At 36.9% G+C, this 23822-nt stretch overlaps 1 protein-coding gene across 1 annotated transcript in view; it reads left to right on the forward strand.

Annotated features, from left to right (window-relative positions):
• LOC131854119 (uncharacterized) overlaps positions 1–23822 on the forward strand; it is a 155320-nt gene that overhangs the window by 65502 nt on the left and 65996 nt on the right. Inside the window, exon 3 of the mRNA XM_059205250.1 lies at positions 3050–3137. Coding sequence (XP_059061233.1) covers positions 3050–3137 — 88 coding nt within the window. The remainder of the gene's footprint in view (positions 1–3049; positions 3138–23822) is intronic.

The raw sequence follows: 23822 nt of genomic DNA on the forward strand, positions 1-23822 counted from the left end.
CAGAATCTAAATTATAGCAACTAGTGTTTACCGCTCAATTAATATTTGAAGTTTGCTAGTTATCGACACTGATGTGAAGGGGTCAACGTAAATTGGTAATGATCGACGTTTTCATACAATATTACTTTCCGTCTAGTACAAGATGAAATTTTTCGCCAGGGATCAATGTCAATTGGTGGCTATCGACGTTTTCATAGAATTTTAGTATATATAAGTTGAAATAGAATCAATTAAAGTGAAAAATTGTAGTAAAATGATAACAATTTACCAGTTTCAGATTTTTTCCTTTATATTCACCTAATTACCTATCTGCATACCAAATTTGAAAAAGTGGGTTATAATTTTGATCTATAGTTGATCAGTGATAAAAATGACGATTTTTGGACATTAATATCTAAATAACCGTTTGAGATATGTTTATGAAATTTGGAACACATATTTATCTCGCAAGTCTCAATATATGAACCAAATTTGACAGGTTTGTGTGAAAGAGTTTTTGAGTTATGAGGGGGTCAAAAGTGGCTCCAAATGGTTCGTGTAAATATACACACGGTGCTGCAAGCCAGTTTACTTGAAGGAGCTATGGTCTAGATTTATTTGCAGAAATTTGTTGGACGGAAAAAGCGTAATATTTTATATATAAGACTAGCTATAGTATATAGGAGCTTTATGGTAAAGTAAAAATAAATAATAAACATGAATAAATAAATTTTGCCTTAAAGTATGAAAAAATTATTAATTTTTATTACGTAAACTTAACTATACATTTATAAGTATAACTATTTAATATTATATTATCTGTGGTATAACTTAGTTTTAAAGAGCTTACGTTTAACTGTTTGAGCTACGCAATATTATTAGTAATTATAACCAGTTTTTAATAATTCTATTTCAAAATTGTAGCTTATAGTTTAACTCGATGTTGATTATCAAACATTTATTTACTAAGTTAATATCATATAGCTCTAAAAGCGATTGATCAATCATCAATAAATATATATAATCTAATATCATACAGGCACCAAAGCGATTGATCAATCATGATGGACACAAAACTGTAGATGTACACTCGCCTCCAAAAAAGGCCTCAAAAAACGAATAAAAGACTGATAAGTCACTGGCAGTGAAGTGAAGCGTAACGGCCGATACCACATTCATTTCACGGTCCATTTCTGATATATTTTGACCGACTTCAAAAACGGATGCGGTTGTTCATTCGGCTAGGTATTTTTTCATATCATATACTAGCTGTCCCGTCAAACGTTGTTTTGCCTTAAAATAAAAATAAAAAATTTAGGGGGATGAAAAATAGATGTTGGCCGATTCTCAGAGCTACTCAATACGCTCACAAAATTTCATGAGAATCGGTCAAGCCGTTTCGGAGGAGTATGGGAACGAAAACTGTGACACGAGAATTTTATATATAAGACTAGCTGTCCCGGCAAACGTTGTTTTGCAGTAGTTAACATTTAGGGTGATGAAAAATAGATGTTGGCGGATTCTCAGACCTACTCAATACGCTCACAAAATTTCATGAGAATCATGAAATCATGAGAATTTTATATATAAGATATATCATCGCCGTTTGATTGGATGGTTATAAGGGCAGAGGATGGCCGAAAAAGGGATGGATGGACTGTGTGAAAGATGATATGACAATAATGGGAGTGAATAACGAAATGACTGCGAACAGGGATGAATGGAAATAACATTACGCCGACCGCAAATAAATGGGATAAGGAAGATGATGGTGATGATGTTGATTGATTCTTCTTCATCCTCGCCTTCATTACTCGGGGTCGGCTTTTCTAATCCTGGGGCGCTATACATTTCGCTGGTAAGCATCGTCATTTGACAGGCACAAATCCTTCATGTCCCTATGGACATTTGTCAACCAGGTAGTTGGTGGCCTGCCTCGTCCTCTTTTTGTTGTAGCCATGGAAATGCACTTTCTCACAATGTGGTTTTCAGGATTACGCAGAAATGTTGATTGATGATGATGTTGATTGATTGTAATGAAAATATTATGTTTTATTTTAAAATTATTCATTCCAGCCATCGTTGGTCTAACAGTTTTGCAACGTTACTTTCGATTGTCACAGATTCGTTCTTTGCACCGTGCAAAATAAATTAAAGGACGGTAAATTATTGTAACAAATCTTATAACCAACTCTCGTATACTTGTTTACATAAATTATTCTTAAGTGAAGGAAGCGAGAGATTTATGCAATGCCTATGTTGCTCTTGTCACGCCTTTTTAACACCAAAGGGAATATAATAATAATAATAATTTTATTTATTCAGATAATAGAGATCCAATGTCAATAAGATGTCAATAAGATGTCAATAAGATGTCAATAAGATGTCAATAACTATAATCATTACATAGTATAAAATAAAGTTGCTGTCGCTGTCTGTCCCTATGTATGCTTAAATCTTTAAAACTGCGCAACGGATTTTGAGGCGGTTTTATTTAATAGATAGAGTGATTCAAAAGGAAGGTTATATATACATGTATTATAATATGGGCGGCGAAGCGAAGTCGGGGCGAGTAGTTAATAAGTGTATATAGTGTTACCAACTCACTAATAGCTATGCCACACTGTTGGGTTGACTGGTAGAGATCTCTTTTAGAGATAAGACCACCTTGCCCACTTTGTATATAATTAAGTTTTCTACTCTATTTAAAAGTAATAATAATAATCTCAGGACAATTCACACAGCGCCATCTAGACCCAAGTTAAGCTAACTACAGCTTGTGTTATGGGTACTAGATAACTGATATAAATACATATATATTTTTTTTCGTAAATACATACATATTATACATAGAAAACACCCAGACCGATACAAACAATCATACTCGTGAATACAAATGTTTGTGCCGTGCGAGGAATCGAACCCGCGACAATTGGACGTAAAGCGGTGTGCTAGACCGCTAGACCTCCGAGGTCGTCAAATAAGTACAATAAGGAATATATATAATTGTGAAGTTTCTGTGAATAAGACTGTGATTTATGTGTGTGACTGTGTGTTATGTTAATTGCAGTGGCCGCAAGTCAGGACAGTACTCTGATGTTGGAGAGGAAAGCCATCGACGACAGAATGAGCTCAAGCAGCAGAGGTCCGCCTCTTTGGTGAGTGATTTATATATATAACACTATCTGTGCCTGAGACTACGTCCGGCCCGCGGCTACAGCCGCTTGGACCAAATAAAGAACAAATATTTCATAATCTAAGTCGTAAAGCCAAAGAAAAAAGTTTTATCCTTCTAGCTTCATTTATTCATGTAGGACATTTTAACTTCAAATTTTTTTGTATTGTAATTTTTTCCTACCATTCAGTTCAGTATACAGATTCAATTTAGAAGAACTGGCAAGCGGGGCACCAGTGGTGAATGATAAGATGAGCATGAGGTCAGTTTGCGTACATTGTTTTCCCTCTGGAAACCATCCTGTTAAATTCCTGATGAATATCAAGAATTTATCAGGATGGTTTCCAGGGGGAACTGCGTACATTGTTAGCACTGGGATTATTAGCCCATCATGACATATTCAAGTCATGATGGGCTAACTGACCTGACCTCATGCTCACCTTTCCTCCAACACTGTTCTTAAGGGTCGGCATCGCAAGTGATACCCCTGGTGTTTCAGGAGTCCATAGGCTACGGTAACCATTTACCATCAGATGGGCCGTATGCTTAATTGCCACCATAGTAGTATAAAAAAAAAATACAATCTTTTATCCCCCCTTTCAACGTCTAACAACCCTTTTCGCAATAAAAAGTAGGCTGAGTCCTTTCTCAGAGTCTGTGTAACAAATTTTATTAAAATCGGTTTGCTGGTTTTGGCTTGAAAGCGCGACAAACAGAAATAACATAACAAAACACCAAATTGTAATATTAGTAAGTGTGCATAACGCACCTTTTTATATGATAATTATATTTTTTTATATATATATTTAAATATTTTATGTTTCGTTCGATTTTTATTGTCACTTTGAAATATATGTCTTTTACCATCAGCGACCGTAGTTTCTCTTGTAACTAAAATTATAATATAAAATATATACAGTCCTTAGAAACATTAATAATTAAAATATTGGTCCTCTCGCCAACAAAGACAATGGTAAAGACACGTTCAACAAAAAAAACGAGTGCATCTGATGTGGAACAGGGCCAGTCTTCTACCGTACATCACGGAAGCCCTGGCATTCCCTCGTCGAGTGTAATCGCTAAAACCACCGGAGTTCCCAGCAGCGCGGCTAGTTCTGTTTCAGGTTCTTCAGCTACCATAAGAAGTCGTACTCTAGAAATTGAATCAGACTATGCCCAAAAAATAGCACTCTTGGAGCGGGCTACCCTCGAACGTGAGCGTATCGTATTGGAACGAGAGCGCGCTGCTTTAGAACTACGAAAAGAAGCACAAATTGCCGCTTTGGAGGAAAGAGGTAGCGTACGTAGTAGTCGTCGTTCCAAAAGTTATATTTCTAATAGGGAGGTTCGGAAATGGCTAGACACATGTTTAGACACTGCTATAACTACGATAGACGTAGATTTGCAACCGCAGAACATTAATATAAATGTTCCTTGTAGCGAATCAGCTATTAATAAAATAAATCGTTCTGCGGCAATTCCAGCACCTCTACAGACACGTAATAGCACCTATACTATGCCTGCCACAAACTCTCAAAACGTTCTCCGTCCTGTCTTAAAAGAACATATGACTAACGATTTAATAATTAGTAGAAGCCCCACGAGGCCGATTTGTAGTTCAACTACAATTAAACCCATTTCTTCAATTGAAAAATCGCCTAGTGACATAACCTTATTAGCACAGGCCATCACCTCATTATCAAATAATAATAAGCACAAGACGTTTGGAGACGGGCGTCTTCCGGTCTTTGACGGGAAGCCTTTGGACTGGTTGACCTTCAAGCGTGTATATGACAATACACAAGCAGCATACTCGGCTTCGGACAACTTGACTCGGATTGGTATGGCGCTGCGAGGAGCGGCACAAGATTCTGTGGCGGTACTGCTAGTCTCCGCGCGAGACCCTATCGAGGTAATACAGGCTTTAGCATTAAGATTTGGCAGACCTGAATTAATTGTCCTACAAGAAGTTGCGTCAATCCGTTCGTTACCAAAGGTCAACACCGATTCTAGTGATCTTCATAAATTCTCTTGCCGCGTCCGTAATTCAGTGGAGGTAATGAGACTTTTAGAACAAAGACCCTACTTGGAATCACCAGAGCTCTTTCAATCGGTACTTAGTAAACTTACTCCTCTATTACGAACACGATGGGCTGACTACGCAGCTACTCATTTCACCCAGAGGACTACTAAACTTGAGCTGCTAGCCTCCTTCCTTGCACAAGAGGTGGACCTACAACTCAAGTTCGGTCTTCTCAATGAGCCTATTAATTACCCTAAAAAAGCTGACAAAGTCCACACAGTTAATACATACAAACCATCTACGTCCACGGCCCCGTATATTTATCAGTCTGAAAATCATGAAAAATCATCAAATCCCATATCCAACAATAAAAAGATATGCTTATTTTGTAATAACGAACATAGTTTATCTCATTGTTGTGATTTTAAGACATTGTCAGTTGATGACAGGTGGAAATTTGTAAAAGGGAAAAAACTTTGTCACAAATGTCTCAAAAAAGGTTTGCACAATTATAAAAACTGTGATATTTCTAAAGAGATTTGTACCAATGAAAAATGTAATTCTAGACATCATAAATTATTACATATTGCCTATGTGGTTGAAAATGAGGATGAACAAGGTGAATCGTCTTCCACTCCTCACTCTGGGGAACTTGAGAGTTCTGATGAATCCTCGAGCAAAGAGACGACTGATTTCGTTGCTCACGCTAGTAGTTCGTTTTCACCAAGTAATAATAATAAACATCCGAATTATCGACCTTTCTTAAAAATAATAGCTGTTACGATCTCTGGTCCACGTGGTAGCATCAATACTCATGCTTTATTGGACGACGGGTCCACATCTACTTTTATAGATTCGGAACTCGCAGCTCAAATTGGAGCACGGGGTCCATGTGTACAAACTCACTTAAAATGCGTTGGGGGGTTGTCAAAATATACAAAAATGGAATATGTCAATTTCAACATTAAGGGTTGTCACACGGATGAAATACATCAGGTTAGACAGGCCCGTTCTATTAAAGATTTACAGTTAGCTAGACAATCAATTTATCCTAAAAATATTAATGAATTTTCTTATCTTTCTGACTTAGTACCATTTTTATGTTATGATGATGCACAACCAAAGATTGTGATCGGTATTGACAACTGGCATCTCACTATTCCTCAATGCGTACGGAATGGTACAAAGTCGCAGCCAGCTGCAATTAGAACTGCTTTAGGTTGGGTATTGTTCGGTTTTCGCAGTAGTAGGACTAGTCCGGTCGACATAGTGAATCATGTTCTATTTGACGAGTCTGACTTTCCATCTACTGACAATAGTTCATTAGAAAACCTTATTAAGAATTATTATAGGTTAGATTCAATAGGTATTAGTAAAAAAGAACCACGCAGTACTGCAGATGCGTGCGCTATCGAAATTTTAGAGCGCACTGCCAACCGCCTTCCATGTGGTAGGTTTGAAGTAGGTTTATTATGGAAACCTGACAACCCTATTATACCAAATAGTTATTCTCTTGCTTTATCTCGTTTTTTAAGTTTGGAGAAGAAAATGATTAGTGACCCAGGCTACGCTGAGCGCTATAGACAAAATATTCACGACCTCGTTAGTAAAGATTACGCTGAAATATGTCAGAATGAGCCATCTTCGAATTCCGTATGTTGGTTTTTACCTCATTTTGGCGTAGTGAATCCTAACAAACCGGCAAAACTGCGTGTAGTCCATGATGCTGCCGCTAAAATTAAAGGGGTTAGTTTAAATTCACTTTTACTTACAGGGCCAGATTTATTACAATCATTATTCGATATTTTGCTTCGATTTAGAGAAGGAAAGGTAGCGATGACAGCTGACATTAAAGAAATGTTTCCTAGATTTAAAATTATTAAACAAGACAGGGATGCGCAACGGTTTTTGTGGCGTGATAACCCTAATGTACCCATAACTACCTACAGGATGTCCTCTATGATTTTTGGTGCAGTGTCGAGTCCCTTTACGGCTATATATATGAAAAATAAAAACGCTTTAGAAGTTAAAGATCAATATCCCGAAGCAGTGCATGGCATTATATATGACACTTATATGGATGACTATATAGGTTCGGTAGATTCCAGTGATAGAGCTGCTCAGTTAGCTGCCGATATTGTCCATGTCCATGCTCGTGCAGGACTGGAAATGCGCGGATGGGTATCGAATGACCCGAATGCACTTCGTTTATTACCAAAACATCTTTTATCGGAATCAGTATCTGACATTAACATCGATCTAGCAAATCTTCCGTCCCTGTCACCATGCGTCCGTGCATTAGGATTATACTGGCACCCTTCTAGAGATCTCATAGGTTTTAATACCCCAATTAAACAAGGCCAAGAGACCTTGCCCAATCCGCTTACCAAGCGTGTAATATTATCTTTAATCATGCGTGTTTTCGACCCGTTAGGAATCCTCGCGCCTATCGTTATTCGCGGTCGTATTTTACTCCAAAATGCTTGGCGAATGAATTTAGACTGGGATATCGAGCTCCCTAACTCTGAAACCATTGCATGGAATAATTGGTTTCAGGATTTAATTACTACCGCCAAGATAAAAATTCCGCGTTGTTATAATCATCATTTTTTGCAACCAAGTCAAACCGAGTTACACGTCTTTGCCGATGCCAGTGCCCAAGCTTACGGAGCAGTAGCATATTGGCGCTTTACAGACTCTAACGGAGACGTACAACTCGCTTTGGTCTGTAGCAAGTCACGTGTAGCTCCTTTGAAACCATCTAGTATTCCTAGATTAGAATTACAAGCTGCATTAATAGCCGCACGTTTAGCTACGACCATTGTAGAAGCAGTAAAATTTAAACCTATAAAACGCACATTTTGGTGCGATTCAATGAATGTTTTGGGTTGGCTTCGCAATGATTCACGATCATACAAAACATTCGTAGCTCATAGAGTAGGTGAGATAATTGAACTCACAGATGTTAGTGAGTGGCGTTGGGTTCCTACTAGTCTTAACGTTGCTGACGATACGACGCGTTTGGACCGAGGTCCATTAACTCCAGACTCGCGTTGGATAAAGGGACCTAACTTTCTTCTTACTTCCGATTGGCCAAAAGAACCTAGTGTTACTCATGCTCACCCTATTGATATCACTCCTCAACTCGAAACTCACATTCATCTCATTAATGAAACGGTGGTGTTGCATAGTCCGATTTCAGCTGACGCGCGACGTTTTAGTTCATGGATTCGATTAGTTCGTACAACAGGCTATGCTCACCGTTACTTATCATTGTTACGTTTGGTCTCATTAAGAAAAAAAGGCCTTAATATAGAACTCATTCATAAAGTAGAAGGCCACATTTTCACTTTTCATTCACCATTCAATCCAAACATTAATCAGCAATGTAATAATATACGTAGTAAACTAAACTCGGACGATTTACTTTTAGCAGAAAATCACGTGTTACGTAGAAGCCAATTAGACTCGTTCTCACAAGAAATAAAATCTATTACAATCGGTATACCTGTGTCACACCGTAGCAGATTATCAAAATTACCAGCTGTTATTGATAAAAACAACATATTACGACTATCCACTCGTATCGTAGCAGCTTCCGACATAAATGAAGATATGAAATCTCCGATATTGCTTGATGGAAAACACCCTACTGTCCGGCTACTCGTGCTACATTATCACCGCAAGGCAGCCCACGCCAACACAGAAATGGTTGTTAACGAGCTACGACAACGTTACTGGATTTTAAATCTTAGAAGCACAGTTAGATCAGTAGCCTTCAATTGTCAATTTTGTAAAGTTCGCCGTTCTGTGACATATCAACCGACTATGGGTAATCTTCCAACAGCCAGACTCGCTCACCACTGCAGACCTTTCTCATTTGTAGGTCTAGATTATTTTGGGCCCATAACAGTAGCAGTTGGGCGTAGAAGAGAGAAACGTTATGTGGCTCTATTCACATGCTTGTCAGTTCGAGCAATCCATCTTGAGATCGTCCACTCACTTTCATCAGATGCTGCTATAATGGCATTACGACGCTTCATAGCTCGCCGTGGAACACCTTCGGAAATCCATTCTGATAATGGAACTAGCTTTGTGGGAGCAAACAGGGAGCTGAGAGCCTTGTATTCAGAAGTAACTTCCAATTTTGCGGCTGGAGAAATGATTAAGTGGAAATTCATACCTCCATCTGCTCCATTCATGGGAGGGTCTTGGGAGAGACTCGTGAGGTCCGTAAAGACAGCCTTAAAAGTAACTCTGGGCAACAATATTAGATCACCTACTGATGAAGTATTCTCCACATTACTTTGTGAAGCAGAAGCACTGGTAAACTCACGCCCCCTAACACACGTGGCTTGCGACCCCCAATATCCAGAGGCACTAACACCATCACACTTTCTGCTTGGTTACTCTTCAGGACGTCCCATCCCAGCCAATTTAACGGACAGCGATATATGTAGTAGAGCAGGCTGGAGGAGAGCACTACGTATGGCGGATCATTTTTGGAAAAGGTGGATAACCGAGTACCTACCTACATTATCACCAAGAAAATTCGTAGGTAAAGTGCCACAAGTTTCAATTGGAGATATCGTTATAGTCGTTGACGGCACACTACCTAGAGGTACTTGGCCTAAAGGCCGAATTACAGCTATGTATCCGGGTAAGGATGGCGTGACACGGGTCGTAGACGTTAGTACTCAGGCAGGTGTGCTACGTAGACCAATTAAGAAAATCATCCCTATTTGTTAAGGGTGGGAGCATGTGCATAACGCACCTTTTTATATGATAATTATATTTTTTTATATATATATTTAAATATTTTATGTTTCGTTCGATTTTTTTTGTCACTTTTAAATATATGTCTTTTACCATCAGCGACCGTAGTTTCTCTTGTAACTAAAATTATAATATAAAATATATAATGTCCGTGGACTAAATAAATTTAAATAAACCTTTCATAATTTCATAAATAGACACATAAAATTCAATATTTTATGTTCAAAATCTACCCTGTACCATCGTAAGCACAGATTATTATATTAGAGTCCGTTAGTTTTCTGTTCCCGAGCTTTCACTTCCCCTCCCTTCCCTAGTACTGAACTGACCGTACAACGGCCTTGACGCGCGCGCGCATTTGTTGTGAATTAAAATAAATTAGAACTGTGTTAAACCTACTGTGAAACTGGAAAGCTAGCGAAGATACCTTCGAGACCCTGAAGCCCAAGAAATCCGCAGAACCATACAGGTACGCGACAGACGTTTCCACACATATTTTTTCCTATATATATACATAGTATTTTCCCTAACATTTTGGTAGCAGAGAGTAAATTCCCTAACATTTTATATTGATGTTAATCCAAATCAATGCCGTTATTGAAATTAAACTGTTGATGTATACGATTTGTGTACTGCGCGCCTTTTCTTGTATATGTGTATATTGTATTTTTTTCTATTATTTTATATAGGAAATTTTGTATTCTGTCATCCTTATTTTATTTGTTTGTTTTTGTGCATATTAAATACACTATTTCTTCCGTCTTTTCATAATTAATATATATTTTTTTATCTTTATTTTGACACATACAGCCATTAAAAAAAACTTATATATAATACTTAAAAAACAAGACATAGAGTGTCGAATATTATTTTAACAATAGTGTTAACTAAAAAGAATCGCTTTGTTGACATTTAATAATAAGTTAAATATGAAAATTAGAAATAAATACTGATTTTTGTAAATTTGAGCATAATAATAACAGTCTTTGCGATTTGATATGGATTTAACAATTTAATTTGAAATGCTAAGTTTAAGTTGAACTTAAATATTGAAGTCTGAATATCCATCGGTTGTCAGTCAAGTAATTACCTGCAATTTGTCCATGTGGCAACCAGATAAATCAAGTCACCTTGTTTACATGTAGTTCTCACTGTCAATTTACAATGTAGTCGACTGCAGCCAGCGACCGTTGTCTCCATAATTTTGCTGTCTTTACATTTTTTGTGTTCATTACTTTGTAAACTAGTATTTATTTTATTAAATATTAACTTACGTAGCTAGTTATGTGTAATATAGTGATCTGTGGTAATGACAAGACAATTCAGGCAATATAATGTATTTAAATATCTTAATGATACTTGAAAGAAAAAGGAAATAAAATATTTATTGCCAACCATTGTATTGTTGTACACACATATATATAAGTATTAGGTTCACATGGATATTGTAGTAAAATCGAATATTTTAAAAACATAATAAAAACAGCTGCATATAAATTATTATATAAGATAAACGTAAATAAAAAACACGCATTAAATTAGAGATGAAATCATTATATACAGAAAAATAAATAAAGGAACAACATAGTAAAAAAAATAATAATAATAATAATAATAAACCAATACTAAATAATAATAATAAAGTAAAATGCATTTCCTATCCACCACTGCGGAGCATCGTCACCGCGTCACTGTGTACTGATGTGTGTGTAAGGGGCCCATCTCAGCATTATGCCATGACAAAAGCCACGACGCTGATTTTCAGTGGAACCCCGAATAAGTGATTCACAGACAAATGTGCATATAATATAATTAATTTAATACAATATCATATATAATAGGCTACATACTGTATTTTAAAGGGTATGTATAAATAAATAGAATATGCTGTGTGGATTACATGATTCAATAGCTTATTTCATAGTAAGTGAATGAGTAACCAAAATAGTAAACGAACAAACTGTATAATTAGAGGTATGCAGGCACAAATAAAGAGGGTGTAAATGCGAGGTATGTCTAGCAATTATTTAAAATCTAACAAGTATTAAAAGAAGGTAGTTCATTATTACTCGGTATCGTTAAACTAGTTGAGTATATCCCCCACGCATATCTATGTGAGAGGAGGGATTTTTTTTAGCCACAACATTGGCCGACGAGCACAGAACGTGCCGGTTGTATTTTGGTTACTAAAGTGAATTGTATTAAAGACGGGTTTATCCGGGATTTATTTGGGCCTGGGGGGCTGCAAGTAGTAGTAGGTGAGTGTTAATGCATTCTAAAAGGGCCTTTTAAACCTACACCCGTGTCACAAGTCACGGGCGCTACTTCTCTTCCGGTAGCCGGCATCAAAGCCTAAGTCATCATCATAATTAGTGGTTCTGATATAATCAATAACTTAATATAAATAATGTATACACATACATGTATGTATACATATTTATACACGTAATAATTCATTCATTCATTCATAATTTAAGAGCCACGCTTTTGTCGGTGGAGCTCTTGCCACTTTCCACGGAAAGAGATCCACCGATCTTCCGTCATGCTCTTTAAATATTGATACAACACGATATGAATAATATAATAATATCGGGACAATTCTCACAGCGCCATCTAGACCCGTTAAGCTAGCTAAAACTTCTGTTATGGGTACTAGATAACTGATACATATACATAGATTTTTTTTTGTAAATACATAAATATTATACATCGACTCCAATAATACATTACAATAAATTTAGATTACGAGTATACTATATTTACTCTTATTTAGTTACTCAAACAGTTGGTATATATTTAATACTTTTTCTATTTGAGTATTTAATTGAATTAGTGCTAATTTGTAGTTTGTATTTACACACTTCAACTTAAAATTGTAAAATAATAATAAAATTATTTAAAAGAGCAACACGCAAGTTTGGGCAGTAGATTAAAAAATGTGATGACTATTCAATAGTGCTTCAATGTAAGTTTATTTGATTTTCTATTCTATTCTATTATAAATACTCGCAACTTCGTCTACGACACATATCCCCAAAGATTTTCATTGCTTTCTATTGGTAGAATGTTCAAAATATGTTTAACAAATGCAGAGATTACCCCTTGTATCTCCTCCCCTACATCTTTATATATTTTTTCGATATATTCTAATGCAGTTGGCCGCATTTGGGCTTTTCAGCTTCACTGAACCATAGGGGGCGAGTGCAGATGGCACTCCAAACCCGCGGAAGGACTTATGGACCGGCTGAATGCAAACTCCCGCCTGACGGATACGACTTTAGTCTGAGGGCACCGCTAGGGGTTCAACCTCGGCTCAGGCCGTCGTAATTTCGATCTCTGTTTGAATTGAACGGGGAATCAATCATATAATATTGTATTATGTCTACGCTATTATAGTACAACAATTAACAATCATTGCGCTTCAAACAAAAGTCATTATAACAATTTCAAACACAGCACTGGGGGTCATCAAATAGTTATTAACCGCTCGAAGTGTGCCACAAAAGCAGTGTTGCCAGATTACTGTTTGTTACGCCCCCATTCTTTACTTTCAATTCAGACTTTGATCATCACCCATAGAGTAGTTATTATCGTATTTAGAATTATTATTCTTTCGTATTGTATTTAGAATCCTTGTTCAGGTATTATCTTTTATAGTTCGTCGAATTAATGACCCTAATGCTAGCAATGTACCATGTCTGGTTGACCTTCTGGAAACCATCATGACAAATTTCTGGTGAATATTTCATGATAGCTAACTGAATTGACCTCATATTCATCTTATCATCCTCCACTGGTGCCCCGTCAGCGTAAACCGTTAGCTCAGGCGGGTGCACCATTACAGGAATAAAAAAATCCCCTAACATCTGCCCATCGCCACAAATCCCCCCAATTTTAAGGACAACCACCAATCTGGCATCACTGCACACTGTATACTTTTAGCCCCTATTATTTGCGTTTATTGTATGTTCTTTTGGTACAAGCAGCAGCAGGAAAGGAGGAGGTGAAATGATGAGTCCAGTGATAGCTATTTACATTATGTATAGTATATGGATGAAGTATTTACAACAGTGATACCTAAAGTGGCCTATATCGTCACCCAGGGGTCTATGACAAACTGCAAGAGGTCTACGACAACTGTCATCTTGTTTTTACTTTATGTTTTTAACACTAAACTTTAGTACAGTTAGAAATTTACAAAAAATCAATACCAGGTTAGAATGGGGGGTCTACCCAAAATCGGAAAATAAGGCAAGAGGTCTACGACACAAAAAAGTTTGGAAACCTCTCATTTACAATCCTTACTAATATTATAAATGTAACTCTGTCTGTCTGTCTGTCTCGCTTTTACGCCGAAACCACTGAACCGATTTAAATGAAATTTGGTACACAGATAGTCTATACCCTGACAAAGGTCATAAACTTTTTAATGCGAAAAAAGGGTTGCAAGGGGTTGAAAGGGGAGATGAAAGGTTTTCTGGAAGTATCGTCATTTTACGCGGGCGAAGTCGCGAGCGCAGCATATATATAATATATATATGTATATGTATATATATACAAGAAAGCGATTCGGTCTCGAATTACAGGTCTGTTATTTTCTTCTTCTGTCGTAGCTAGGCAACGGTGATGCCGCGCGATAATAGTAAATTCACCACATACGTATATAAATCCCTATACAATTAGATAAACAATAGTTACGACATAGCCCCGTGATTCATTATATTGTGCATACAAATGTCGGTGAGCTAATTGAAATTTCACAAGATACGCTCCAAATGGATGTCTATGAATGTTGAAGTTGATTAAAAAAAAAAACAAATATATTACAATCTAAAATGTTATTAGTCTGTGGTCTGTAATCAGTAGTAGGTGACTTCTAATTCTTTTTTGTAGGAGGCGACGTGATAATTGCTGTGTGTCCACGCTTTTTAGCAACACGAGAGAATTTCCTTAGGAAGCCTTAACTTTTCTCTCTATAACCCATTTTTTCATCCAAAACCGCTTGAACTCTTCGCTTCCCGCATGGATTCTTCGGATCACGACCGACGACGTTAATCGTAGAATCATTCTAAAAAGACAAACTCACAAAAACGAACTCATTTTTTGGAAAACAAACTAGAACCGAATTATTCTCATCAGTTACCCCATCTTGCCTGCAGAGCCCTTTTATATAAAAAAATAAATAAAAACAAAACAGTCAATAATATTTAAAGAACACAATGCCTACTTTTTTATAGATTAGTTTAAGCATCAATCACAACAACACCTCACCAGCTAACGTTATTTAACAAACCACAGTCACGTGTTAAGCCAGAAGAAAATGTGATAAGCAACTTGCAATAAAACACTTATTTTGCATTTTTTTCGACACTGTGCACTTGTGAACCACTAAACACACGGCGACTGATAAGTCTCATGGTGGCGCGTCGCACGATGATTGAAAGAGCGTGATTGATCAATTTGAACTGTAAATTTTGGTGGGTACCCCGTCTTACCCACTACCCCATCTTACCTCCATCTCCCCTATTAGAGAGTTGTTAAAATTAGTGGAATAAAAAGTTTGTTGAGAATAAAAATTGTGCGTTTGAGTTTTGAAGGTTGTTTTAGTGAAATAATTCCTTCAATGAACAATAATAACCCTGGACAATTCACACAGCGCCATCTAGTTCCGAGCTGAGCAGGGCCTGTGTGATTTATTTATTTTTAATTACCAACATAAGATACACCTATAAAAATCTGTCGTGATTCTATACAATTCTAATGGTTCTATACAATTATACTAACTGTTCCCATATTTATAGGTAACCACAGCACGCATTGAGTTACAAGATTATTTATTTAATCATAATAATAAGTTTATTGTGCAAAAAAAAACAAATACAAAATGGACTTAACTTATATAGCTATACTAGCTTTTGCCCGCGGCTTCCCTCGCGTTAAATTATCCCTATTATATCATAAATAGTGACAATTGTGACATGATGTTTACATGTTTTTTGTTGTGACAACAAAACAATGGTTGATAAAACAAAAGCAAGTTGTCAACAAATAAATGCCATACAATGAACACGGCGCGACCTCCCGTGCATGTATGGAATTCGTATACCTACGAGTGATACTCTCACTTTCAGCAAACACGTACATATTAGTTAAATTCTTAAGTTTTTTTATAGAATAACGGAATGTTCTCGTAACACCGGTTCTTCTACATTTTTTTTTATATTCCGCGTTAAAAACCGGAGATAATCGTAGATCAGTGCGCAAGGAAATATAATAAGAAATGTACGTCTTGGTAATTCTTTTCATTACTTTTCATTACAATGGTATCATTAACATTATTAACATTACATTAATGGTATCATAACATTAAAAACCACTGATAATTGTAGATCAGAGCGCAAGGAAATGTAATAAAAACAATGTCTTGGTAATTCATTTAATTACTTTTCATTACAATGATACTATTCAAATTATTATTTTCAGTGTTTTTAAGGAGTATTTATTTACTGTATATATGTAATTACAAAAAAAATGTATTTAAATCAGTAGTCTAGTACTCATAACATAGGCTCCCCTTACGTTCAAACTAGATGGCGCTGTGTGAATTGTCATAAATTAAAAAAATACTTGACCACAGCAAATCGTGATTTCCTTTTGTAACCTTTCCTTTTCATTACAATGATAACATTCTAGTTTTAATTTTTCAGTGTTTTTAAGTAGTGTCTTCTGAATAACTGTTACTTTTCATTATAATGGTGTTGGAGCTTCAGCAGCTCCAATAATACAAATGTTGATATGATAAATAGTTTAATTGCTGATTCTTTACAAGATTATAAAATAAGGTGTAACTTTGCCGCCGTACTATGCACAAGTGGCGGTCGGCTCCGTTCGGGTATTGTCGGTGTCCTCCGGACGGACCCCGCTGGTCGCGCTGCTGGTTGATCAGAGTGCCGTGTAATGAACATACTCCCGGACGTTGAATGCTATGCCATTCAATAGATGGGAAGTACACATATGTTGTTGTATGCCCTCGTGATGATGCCTGTCTTCGTACGAATCTCAGCCACCCGTGTAGTGTCAGAGCCAGATAACTTTGTGATCCGCCCTAATAACCAAAGGAGCGGTGGCTGCACTTTGTCCTTGACTATGACCATGGCTCCAACCTTCATTTCCTCTCCCTCCGATGACTGCCATTTTGTTCTCTGTTGGAGAGTAGATATATACTCGTTAGTGTATCTTTTCCAAAAATGTTGTCTCATCTTCTCGATCCTGTCATGGCGTTGTAGATGATTGATGTTGGCATCGGTGACCTGAGGACACGGAAGTGATGTGAGAGACCGTCCAATAAGGAAATGGGCAGGTGAAAGGTAGGAAAGATCCGAAGGGTTGGTTGATAAAGGGGTAAGTGGACGCGAATTTAAAACAGCCTCTATCTGAATCAGACAAGTCGACATTTCTTCGTACGTTAAATGAGACAGAGAAAGAATTCTACGTAAATGATATTTCACGCTTTTTACGGATGCTTCCCAAAGACCTCCGTAATGGGGCGTGTAAGGAGGGATAAATTTAAATTCTATGCCTTGCTGTGTGATGTCACCTGAGCAATTATCAAGCATTCGTTTGATTTCATTAGAAGCACCGACAAAGGAGGTGCCGTTGTCAGAATGTATAGTAGAAGGCTTGCCACGGCGAGCCATAAATCGATTTAAAGCTAATAAAAACCCTTGCTTTGTGAGGTCCGTCACCAGCTCCAAGTGTAGTGCCTTCACTGCAAAACAGACAAAGACACATATGTAAGATTTAGTGAGCCTTCCACCTCGACCTTTCCTATCTGTTATTAATATTGGTCCTGCATAATCTATACCTGTATTTTGAAATGGATAATCAAGTTGGGACCGCGATGATGGTAAGTCTGCCATTTTAGGCTGAAAATGTCGAGGATTAAATCTAAAACACTTTATGCATCTTTTAACAATTATTTTTACTAAATTTCTACCGTTTAAAATCCAATAATTCAGTCTTAAGTTTGCTAATAAAAGTTGGGGTCCAGCATGTAGTAAATTTACATGATACATTTTAACAAGCACTTTCGTAATATGATGCTTGCTACATAATAAAATAGGATGCTTAATGTCGTATGAGTAATATGAGTTAGCAAGGCGACCACCAACTCGAATTAAATTATTAGCATCAATAAATGGAGATAAACTATTCAATCTGTTCCTCCTTTCAAGAATTCTACTACCCCTTAAAATGTTATATTCATGAGGAAACATTGCCTGTTGACAAATATTTAAAATTATATATTCTGATGCTTTTAATTCTGTAGTACATAAACAATTATTTATTTTAAGGTTTGATTTTTTACAATTATTAATAAATCGTTTTATGTATGCAACAATTCTAATTAATTTTGTATAATTTGATGATTTAAGTATAAATAAATATATGGAATTATTTTGTAAATGTGTGTCTCCGTTTGTGTGTGTTTTTGTATGTATGTCTGTACTTATTAGCGTGTATGTTTTTGTGTGTAGTGAGATATCTGGTAAATGTGTAACTGATGTGTTAGGTTGTTTCGGTATCGTGATTGTCTTTGTATGTAAGAAAGTAGGGCCCGACCACCACAATTCTGACATACTGATGGATTCAGACCTCACGCCACGAGAAACCAGGTCTGCCGGATTGTCTTGTGACGGTACGTAACACCACTTATGTCCACTCGTGGTTTCCTGAATTTCGTTAACGCGATTACGAACAAAATGTTTTAATTGACTAGTTGAAGCATTCAGCCACCCCAGTACTATCATGGAATCATTCCAAAAGAAACAGCGCGTAAACTGTAAAGTAAGTGAATGTATAACCTTTGTAAATAATCTTGACCCCAGCAGAGCTGCACAAAGTTCCAGTCGTGGGATTGTAGTCGGTTTTACAGGGGCTACTTTGTTTTTGGAAGTTAATAAGTGTACATATACCTTTTCATCAGTCATTACCCTAACATACACACAGGCACCATAAGCGAGTTCTGAAGCATCTGTAAATGTATGTATTTCGATCGATGATTTTAATGTAGAGGAAACCCACCGCGGAATGCGCAATGAATTTAACAACGGTAAGGAATCGATAAAATCTATGAATTCTTTTTTTATCGCTTCTGGAATTTCATCATCCCAGCCACATTGAATTTTCCATAACTGTTGTATGATCAGTTTAGCTCGGACTGTGCATGGACCCAACAAGCCAAGTGGATCAAAGACCTGACTTGTAAGAGATAGGACATTACGTTTCGTTATTTTGTCGTCATTGTTCTTTATTTGAATAGTAAACAAAAACATATCGGAAATAGTATCCCAATTCAGACCGAGAGTTCTACATGGCTGATATTGATTTAAATTTAATGATTTTTCTGTATCAATTAACTTTTTATCGGTGGTAATTGACCGTAACAAATCTATATTATTTGATTGCCATTTACGTAAATTAAAATGAGCAGATTCTAATACTTCCTTTACAATTTGACATTGTTTTTTAATGGATTCAATGGTATCTCCTCCACTCAAATAATCATCCACATAAAAATCTCTCTGTATTGAAAGTGAAGCGTGACGATCAGAGCAAGCGTTACTTAGTGATGCCAGACATTTGGTTGCTAAATACGGTGCCGACGCGGTGCCATAAGTCACCGTATTTAATTTATAACACTTTAAAGGGTCTGACGTATTAAATCGAAATAATATTTGTTGTAATGAACGTTGTTCGGGTGTAACTAAGATAGCTCTATACATTTTTTCGATGTCACCAGTGACTACGTATTTATGTTGCCTAAATCTAAGAAGAATAGAATAGAGGTCCTCTTGTACAACTGGGCCTATACATTGTATTTCATTATATGATTTACCGGTAGAGGTCGACGCTGAAGCGTTGAAGACAACACGTAGCTTCGTAGTGGAGCTGGATTCCCGTGTGATTCCATGGTGAGGTAAGTAATATGATTTACTTTCGGCTTTTTGTTTATTTTCTTCCATGTGTCCTAGTAGAATGTACTCATGCATGAAATCTGCGTACCTTTGTTTCAGGGTCTCATCGCGTTGCAGTCGACGTTCAAGAGAAAGGAATTGACTCCGTGCTTTCATGTATGAGTCGCCCAACACCTCAGGGGACTCCTTGAGTGGTATAGTTACAACAAACCTACCTCGACTATCACGCCGTGTATTATTATTGAAACTTTCTTCGCAAAACCTTTCTTCTGCTGACTGAGAATACCTGGGAGATACGGACTCAAGCTCCCAAAAGCGAGTCAATTGTGTATTTTCGCATTGTGTGAGAAAGCATGATGGGTTTTGGCGTATTATTTTGGTATTACGATTATGTGTCACTGGGTCCTGGTGAATCACGCCTGTCACAATCCAACCTAACTTAGTCTCCTGAAGCTTAGGTTGTCGCTTGCCGAGATTTATAGTATTAGAACCTAAGACATCCCAAAATATTTCAGCTCCGACTAGGATTTGAACCGCATTTGGAACATTGAAAGACGGATCAGCTAACTGAATTCCAGGGGGAAGTTGTATATCGGTATTTATGTATGTTGAGGGCAATGACTGAGTTATATTAGGCAAGATATAACAGTTAAGACGCACCCCATAATCACTAGACCGAGATTTAATAGTGAGATTGCAAGACTCTGCACTTACGGTAAGCTGGTTATTAATACCAGATATGGTGGAATTGGTGTTACGTATTACGAGACCCAGCTTCTCGCAGAGCTGCCGTGTGATGAAGTGAGAAGTACTTCCATTATCCAACAGCAAACGCGCAGTATGGAGTCGTCCTTGAGCGTCTGACACTTGCACCAATGCTGTGGATAATAAAATGTGTGACTGAGAAGACGTTTGAACAATATTTGTTGATAAGACAACATTTTCTGAATGTATAGTTTCAGTATGTACATCTTTGTGCAACAGTGTGTTATGTTTCTCCTTACAATATTTACAATGTGATAATTTACACTTATTTTCTTTATGTCCTGGACGCAAGCAGTTTTGACATATGGAGTAACCATTAACTTTTTGTATGCGAGTATCCACATCCAAATCTCTAAATAACTGACAAGTAAAAAGGTGATGACTCTGTTTGCATAACGCACAAGATATAGTGTAATTATTACTGCGATTATTGTTGGTTGTCACTGTAAATGTTTTATTTTTTTGATTGTTAACTGTGTTAGTATATGGCGTATATGTTTTATTTGCATTTTTGTTATATTGTACAGTATGTAGTAAGTCAGCTCTATTGTTTAAAAATTTTAAAAATTGTTCTAAAGTTTCGCCGTCATTACGATCATTTCTCAGTTCTTCCCATTTTAAATTAGATGTATAATCCAATTTTCTAGACATAATATAAATAATAAGAGTGTCCCAATGGTCTGTAGGTTGGCCAAGGGCACTTAAAGACCGTAAGTTTTTGTTAATTACGTCTATCATATTACGTAAAGACTGACTAGATTCTTTTGGAATCGCTTCTAAATTAAATAATGCATTTAAATGATTGGTTATAAGTACGCGAGTATTATCATATCTTTCTGATAATAATTGCCAAGCTATTAAATAATTTTCTGAACGGAAGTCTAAATTTTGAATAACTAGTGAGGCGCTGCCCTTTAAGGCTGCTCGTAAATAATGAAATTTATTAATGTTACTAAGATTGCTATTTTCGTGTATTAAAGAAATGTACATATCTCTAAATTCCATCCAATTTTGGAAATCGCCTGAGTACTGAGGAAGGTCGATTTTGGGAAGCCTCACAAAATCATGTCTGGCTGAGTGAAGTCCACTTATTTCTTCAACGCACATGGAGCCGCGCGGACCCCGCGAGTTAGCGAGTAAAGTACGAGCTACGGCAACCAGTCCAAAATACTGGTCCTCAAATTGATCTCTTTCACGCTCCTGTTGATCTGCTGCTCCACACAACGACTCCGCCTCTGCCTGTAAATCGTCAAAATCACTATATAGAGATTCTATTTTGCTCAAACGACATTCGAGCTCGGCTTCTTGGACGGGATTTAAATTTAACTGTTTCTCTAAAGAATCTAAATATGTACTGAATTTAGTAAGTCTACCTTTCATAGTTCCGCGTTTGATATTGATTTCTTTAAGTTTACTAGCAGAAAACACATCACTATCACTATCTTTATTCATTGTGAGAAAAAAATTTGTAAAAAAATATAATTTATAATGCACTAAATATTATTTAAGTTATGTTATAAACCCGATAAAACGCAGGTAGCTGAATGTCTATTACTGACCGGTCTCGATGCTGCATATAAGAACAATAGGAACTGCAGGTGACGACCGATAAGCAAACAAAAACAATAAGTGGGTACCTACGCAACTATGCAAGAAAGTTCTCGATCGCTCGGTCGATTAATATACGAAAGTACTATTGCTATTATATTATTTGCTATTTAGTTATAATATACGTAGCATTTACTGAAAAATCACTTATTATATCTATTATGAAATAAATAATTAACTTTTCTGGTTATGCAATTGAGTATTTGAATAAAATATTTATATGATTAAAAACAAATACTTTGTAAGTAACAGATAAGTACGTTTTAAAAATAAGAATTTACTATCTGGCTATATGTATAAGAGATCAATATGCCTGATCCAGACAAGACTGATAGAAAATTCTGAATGTATATATGTAGGTATGTAGGAATAAAATGGAATTATGGAACGGACTCACAAAACCCGTATCGATGAGGTACTCCGAATGTTCACGTTGCGTTAATTTGAAGAATTGAACACTGGTTTGGAATCTTCACAACTTCTTATTTCCTTTACTGATGACCCGGCCGCACCGACCGGTCTATAGTGCAATTGTATGACGTGGTTGAATGACTTGCTGTATCGGCGTAGTCGATTTATATCTTGTAGTTTCTTGATAAACCCTCGAAGGACCTTGTTGGAGCTTCAGCAGCTCCAATAATACAAATGTTGATATGATAAATAGTTTAATTGCTGATTCTTTACAAGATTATAAAATAAGGTGTAACTTTGCCGCCGTACTATGCACAAGTGGCGGTCGGCTCCGTTCGGGTATTGTCGGTGTCCTCCGGACGGACCCCGCTGGTCGCGCTGCTGGTTGATCAGAGTGCCGTGTAATGAACAATGGTATCATCCAAATTTAATTTTTGTGCATGTTTAATGATAATTTACGGAATTGAGAGTTCTTGTGTGCTGCAACCTTATTGTTTCAGAATTTATAAATTCACATTCACCAAAAGGAAGTTCTCAAAGTACTACGCAGTTTGGATGTGAATAAAGCCATGGGGCCTGATGGAGTACCAGCAATTGTACTAAAGAATTGCGCAGCTGAACTTTCTCCTATACTGACACGTTTATTCCGTTTGTCCTATTCAACTGGAATAGTACCCATCTCCTGGAAGCTTGCAAATATCCAACCGGTACCAAAAGGAGGTGATCGAGCAGACCCTTCTAACTATCGTCCCATTGCTATTACATCCGTAATTTGTAAAGTTATGGAGCGTATATTAAATAACCATCTTTTAACGTACCTAGAAGACAATGAGCTCCTCAGTGATCAACAGTACGGATTTCGAAAAAACAGATCTACTGGCGACCTCTTAGTGTACGCTACGCATCAATGGGGAGAAGCTATTGAGAAATATGGTGAAGCTCTTGCTGTATCTCTTGATGTTTCCAAGGCGTTTGACAGGGTTTGGCACGATGGACTTACAAGCAAACTTCCATCCTTTGGTATCCCTAATAGTCTTTGCTGCTGGGTTTCGAACTTTTTGAAAGATCGTTCGATAAGGGTAGTCATTGACGGCTGCTCTTCTGACCT

Source organism: Achroia grisella, unplaced genomic scaffold, assembly GCF_030625045.1.
Source record: "Achroia grisella isolate CSIRO2021 unplaced genomic scaffold, CSIRO_AGI_Agris_v1 utg970, whole genome shotgun sequence".
NCBI classification, from domain to species: Eukaryota; Metazoa; Arthropoda; class Insecta; order Lepidoptera; family Pyralidae; genus Achroia; species Achroia grisella.